Source organism: Emiliania huxleyi, assembly GCF_000372725.1.
Source record: "Emiliania huxleyi CCMP1516 unplaced genomic scaffold EMIHUscaffold_41, whole genome shotgun sequence".
Lineage (NCBI taxonomy): Eukaryota > Haptophyta > Isochrysidales > Noelaerhabdaceae > Emiliania > Emiliania huxleyi.
This window is the reverse complement of record NW_005198900.1, coordinates 595,926-601,523: the sequence shown is the minus strand read 5'-3', so window position 1 is coordinate 601,523 and position 5,598 is coordinate 595,926. Positions and strand designations below refer to the sequence as shown.

Here is a 5,598-nt window from a genome sequence, read left to right as displayed (position 1 = left end):
CAGGGGTGGGGGGTAAGACAGCCACTGCCTGCTCCGCCGAGTGAGTCGACAGGTGGATGTGCCTCGCTCCCCGCTGGTACGAGACCCACTCTCGCTCGTCGCGGTCGGAAGAGACCTGAGACAGAGGGGGGGGGGGGGCGATCTCGGGCGATCTCGGGCGATCTCGGGCGATCTCGGGCGATCTCGGGAGGTGTGGTCTCGGTGTGCTCTCGGTGTGGTCTCGGGGGGCGGTGGGACGTGGGTTCGGAAGAGGCCTTGGAGAGCCCCGCGATCAGCATGCCGACGAACGGCGAGAGGCGCACGAGCGACAAGATGCCCACGCACTCGCACGCAAGCCGCTGGATCGGCGCAGGCTGGCCGACGTGCAGCCGGCCGTAGCAAAAGGCGAGCAAGCCGTCGGGCGCACCTCGCAGCGGCGCGAGCGCGTCGCCGGCACTCGACATGCCACCTGACTCGAGCGCGCCTAGAGACAGGAGCAGCCGCGGTCCAAATCTCGGGTCATCTCGGGGCCTCTCGGGGCCTCTCGGGGCCTCTCGGGGCCTCTCTTTTCCTGGGTCATCTCGGGTCATCTCAGGCCATCTCGAGTCATCTCCGCCTCCAGATCCGAGGTGGCCTATATCTCCCCACACCTCCCCACACCTCCCCACACCTCCCCACACCTCCCCACACCTCCCCACACCTCCCCACACCTCCCCACACCTCCCCACACCTCCCCACACCTCCCCACACCTCCCCACACCTCCCCACACATCTCCCCATCTCTCCCCCACCTCCGGGTCCGAGGTGGCCCATCGGCCGGCGCGCGTGGTCGCGACTGCCGGGAGAAGTAGCGTCGGCGGCGGGGCTGTACCCTCCGAGTCCGGAGCCTTTCCCGCGCAGCGCCTCGACGTCGGCGGCCGCGGCGAGCACACGGCGCAGGCAGTCGAGGAGGAAGAAGGCGACGGTGTCTGTCGCGTCGACGGCGGGGAGCGGCGGTGGCTTTGCGGCAAACGGCATCCGGGTCGAGAGGGTGACGTTGGTCTTGCCGCCGCCGCCGCCGCTCCCGCCGCTCCCGCCGCCGCCTCCTGCAGAGAGCGAGGGGAGCACCTGCCTCTTGCGGCGCGGGTTCTTCTCGGCGGCGAGCGCCTCGTCTTGCTTGTCGCTCGCGTCTGCCACCGTCATGAGCTTGTTGCAGATGGCGTGGAGGTGCTGCCTCGCAAAGAGGACGAGCCAACGCTGGATCACCTGAGGCGCCAGGCAGGCGCGACGGAGGGCGGGCGGCGGCGGGCAGTCGGCGGCGGGCGGCGGGCGGCGGGCGGCGGCCTCAGCTCGACGGCGGCGGGTCTCGCAAGTCGGTGGCGGGAGGGCGACGGGGCGTAAGAAGAGTGGCGGCGCGGCGGCGCGACGGCAGCTCGCGCCTGCTGCGATCGTCGCAGGTCGGGTCCACTCGGCCTTCCCGCCTCGGCCGCCTCGCGCTTCCGCTGGACGACAGTGTCCAGCTGCGTAAACGCGTCCCGTAGGAAGGTCGACTGCTGGTGCGACGTGGCTGACAGCATAGTGGGTACGCTCTGGGCCTGCAATCAACCGATCTCTCGCAACAGATGCCTTCCAACGCAGGTCCTTCCTGCAGCGCGCGACCGAACGAGCGGCTCCACCAGAAGGAGGGGCGGCCTTGGGAGGTTTCTTTTTTACAGTAGGTTGAGCCGGTACACAGTGCCGACGGGACGCGGCTCGAAGGGCGTGGCTCCGCAGCACGACTGGCACTCGTCGCAGAGGCCTCGCATTCGACAAGTCGGGAACGGCTCTACCCGCAACTTTCTCGCTAACACGCGCGCACCGCCGAGCCTGGGGCGGGCGCGCTGCGGCCGCACGTCTAACTTCGTCATAGTGCCACGACGTGCGGCCTAGATTTAGTCAGCAGGACTGTCCTGGTCGAGAGTGTGTGCCGCCAAGGCGGGACCACTCGGGGACAGTGCCGACGGGACGCGGCTCGAAGGGCGTGGCTCCGCAGCACGACTGGCACTCGTCGCAGAGGCCTCGCATTCGACAAGTCGGGAACGGCTCTACCCGCAACTTTCTCGCTAACACGCGCGCACCGCCGAGCCTGGGGCGGGCGCGCTGCGGCCGCACGTCTAACTTCGTCATAGTGCCACGACGTGCGGCCTAGATTTAGCCCACGCGCCTCTGCTCGCAAACACTCACCCATTTGATTGTCACTGTCCGTGAGTGCGAGAGAAGGCTAGCCGCAGGCAGCTAGCCCGTGAGGAGAGCATCCATAGACACCTCACTTAGACCCCACACACGGTCTCGTCCGTGCCTCGCCGGCCGGAGAGATTGCTAGAGGTGGAGCATGCTGCTCTAGCCTCACATATCACTTCCTGTCGTCTGTTGTTTGTTGTGCCCTTGTTTGTTTCTCTTGGCACCTTGGAGTGCTGGGGGGGGCGACAGGGAGGATGTGGCCTTGAGTTATGTGTACGCCAACTCAGGGTGTGTGGCAGCCAGCTGGCTGTGTGTCTTGTGAGCTTGTTTGTGTCTGTGTGTCGCTCGTGCGTGTCGTCATCATCTGTCTAGCGTCCACCCATACCGCGTTGGTGTCCAGTCCGAGCCTGGCTGTTCTTCACCTTTCTACCTACCTACCTAGCCGGTGTTTGTGCCAGTCCGCGCCAGTCCGCGCCCTTGTCGTGCCAGTGTGCTGTGAGAGAGGCTTGTATTTTAAGAACTCTTTTACAGTTTCCCCGCCGATTCGAGAGCGAAGAGACAGCATTTCATTTATCCGGAGAACAAACAAGAGACACATTCCGCCCCGAATTTGAGAGAGAGAGATTTTTAGCAATACCAAACAACTCTAACACTCACACGTAATTTGGGGCCTGGAGCCCTGTTCACGCGCGCGCGAGACGTGCAGACAGGGTTGCCAGGTGAGAGCGAATGGCGCGGTTCACGCCTCGCACAACAGAGAGAGAGATGCGCTCTGCATGGTGGGACATAAAAGAATTTGTGACATGGTGCTTCGACAGCAGACCGGAGCGCAAGTACAACCACAAAGACGCGGTGTGGGGACCGAGGTTGCTTCGGCAAATGTCCTGCTGCCGGCGGTGTGAGGCAGCGCGCCCGAACGGCTACGTACTCTGGCAGCAAGTGCGCCGCTGGCTTCGCCTGCGGTCGGCGGTCGAGTATTGGAGCCGACTTGCGCACCACCCGAAGTACGTCTCCACACATCGACACATGCAGCCCTCGCAATGGCTGACCTCGAGGAGGTTCTCGCGTGACTGAGTGACTGCATGCCGAGGTCAGTTAGTTTCGGTCACTAATGTGTATGGTAATAGCCCCCCGCTACCCGGTTGCACTCGTGCGACGTAGCGGGGGGCCACGACTACGTTTACGAAAACATAAGGAGTCCGGCGAGGATTCTTTTTCCGCCTCCATAACCCATTTTAGCAGAGGGCCCCCTTTCGTGGCAAACCTCGTCACAAGCTTTGGCGCCAAAGCAGATTTCGGGCGTTTGAAGTGCCGATCAAACCCGTCATGCTTTCCTTCGGTCTCGACTTGAGTGCCGCTCGACTGGCCGATGAAGAGCGACCCGTACGCCGCGCACTTGTCGTCCTCCCTCCTCGCCACATGACGGCCGCCCTCCGACACCGACAGTCGCGCTCCGCACGCCTTCGAGGTCAGCTGCGGCCGAGCGACGATCGGCTCGCTCCGATCGCTGGGCGCGGTCACTCTGCGGCCCATCACCCGCCTGCCGATCACCTGTCCGCCTCGCCGCGCGCGGGCCGCTCGCCTGCTCGCCACCGCCGCCGCGCGTCCCCGCGCCGCCACGCTTCCCTGTGCACCTGACTGCGCTCGAGCTGCGCAGACGGCGCGCGCTCTGGCAGACAGAGCAGCGGCCGCCCAGGCGGTCGCTGCTCCGCCCGTCCGAATCCGTCCGCCCGCGCGTGCCGCTGCCGCCGCCGCCGCCGCCACCGCCGCCGCGTTTCCCCGCGCCGCCACGCGTCCCCGCACCTGACTGCGCTCGAGCTGCGCAGACGGCGCGCGCTCTGGCAGACAGAGCAGCGGCCGCCCAGGCGGTCGCTGCTCCGCCCCGTCCGAATCCGTCCGCCCGCGCGTGCTGCTGCCGCCGCCGCCGCCGCTCCACCCGGTGCCCGTGTGTCGTGAGAGTTGCTTTGTGTATGTCTATGTGTGTATGTCGTATGATACGCCGTATGTGTGTGCGGACTTATGTCACACTTGAGCCTCTATCTATGATAGACGGGTACTCGGGTTTGGATGGTAGCGGGGGGCCCCGCCGGAGGCTGGTTACTGATATTGCTGGTGCGCGCGCGGCCGTCCGGCCGCTCGGGAGGGGTTTCTCCTGCGGAGTCGTGCGTGCGCAGGGCTCCTCTTTGCTTTCTTCTACTCCCTACTATCATCTCGTTCCCGTCCTACCAGAGAAGGCCGCTGTACCCCTGAGCCCTGAAATGAGGCAGGCTGAGAGGCGTCTACGTGAGAGGGGCGGAACGAGCCATAACCCAAGCCTAACCCGAGACTAACCCGGGGCGCTATCAGGCTAGTTCCATTTGAGAGACGCGTTTACAAAATCTTGATTTTGTCACTCAAGCATTCGCGATTCGCATTCGGTCGGTACCACGCACCACGGTACATCTCCCAAGGACGCCCTGGGAGGCCTGAGGCCCCTGAGCCACAGCCTGAGCCCTGAGGCAGGTGCACTCCGCGCCACCTCGCACCTGCCGAGTGCTTCCGTCCACCAATTCGGCAGACACTTGAAGAGGTGGTAAAGTAAAGAATTTGGAAAGAAAACCGAGCTTGATGACGACTGGCGGGCGGCTCCGAGCATATACACACTATTGAGCGCGCCATCGTGCCCGAGACGGCCCGCCCTGTCCCTGTAGACCCTCCCAGAGAGTTGGCGATGCTGTACAGCATGCCCAGAGCATACTGGACAGGCTCCCGTCGAGCGACGGCCGCAGGCACGGAAGGCGAGCTTCCTGGCGTTGCAAAAATCTAGAAATCTCGGCTCAAATCTCGGCACAAGAACCCTATACCCCAGAAGCGATCATACACGTTCATGGCGTCCCCGATCAGCGCTAGCAAGGAGACCGCCGGCGAGCACCGGCCCAACCCCAACTCCTTTGCGCTCCTCACCACGGCCGACGAGGAGAAGACCGAGGAGAAGGACGCGCCGCAGGCCGACATGAAGACTGAGGAGCCCCCCGTCCCTCCCTCGCCCCGCCCCTCCTCCCTCAACACCGTCGAGAGCTTCAGCCTTGTGCCTTTTGTGGCTGCACCGCACCTCTCCCTCCCCCTCCGGCCACCCGCCCCGAGCGACGCCGCCCGCCGCCGCCCGCCGCCGCGCCCCCTCGCTCCCCGCCGCCGCCGCCGCCGCTCACTCCCGCCCCCGAGCGCCCCAGGCGCAGCTCGGCGAGGCCCAAGAATGAGAAGAAGATCGCTCCGGCCAAGGCTAAGAAGAAGGACTGCGCCGCCGGGGTCGCCAACGAGGCTCGCCCCCCCATCGGCCCCGTTTGCGTTCCTGCTGCTGCCATCGGCCATCCTATGCCGGTGGCGGATTGCTCCACTTCTTTATATCAGGCCGCACCTTTCCCCTGCCGTTGGTCCACGTAT

At 65.2% G+C, this 5,598-nt stretch overlaps 2 protein-coding genes across 2 annotated transcripts in view; one reads left to right on the top strand and one right to left on the bottom strand.

The window, feature by feature from the left end:
• The window catches only part of EMIHUDRAFT_210175 (hypothetical protein), a gene marked incomplete at both ends in the record, with an annotated part of 1,407 nt that extends 246 nt beyond the window's left edge, over positions 1–1,161 (bottom strand). The window contains 4 exons of the mRNA XM_005769824.1: positions 26–115; positions 303–463; positions 771–978; positions 1,087–1,161. Of these exons, the coding sequence (XP_005769881.1) occupies positions 26–115; positions 303–463; positions 771–978; positions 1,087–1,161 (534 nt within the window). The remainder of the gene's footprint in view (positions 1–25; positions 116–302; positions 464–770; positions 979–1,086) is intronic.
• A 3,883-nt stretch (positions 1,162–5,044) lies between these two features.
• EMIHUDRAFT_102676 (hypothetical protein) overlaps positions 5,045–5,598 on the top strand; it is a gene marked incomplete at both ends in the record, with an annotated part of 4,506 nt that continues 3,952 nt past the window's right edge. Inside the window, one exon of the mRNA XM_005769823.1 lies at positions 5,045–5,245. Within this exon, the coding sequence (XP_005769880.1) occupies positions 5,045–5,245 (201 nt within the window). The remainder of the gene's footprint in view (positions 5,246–5,598) is intronic.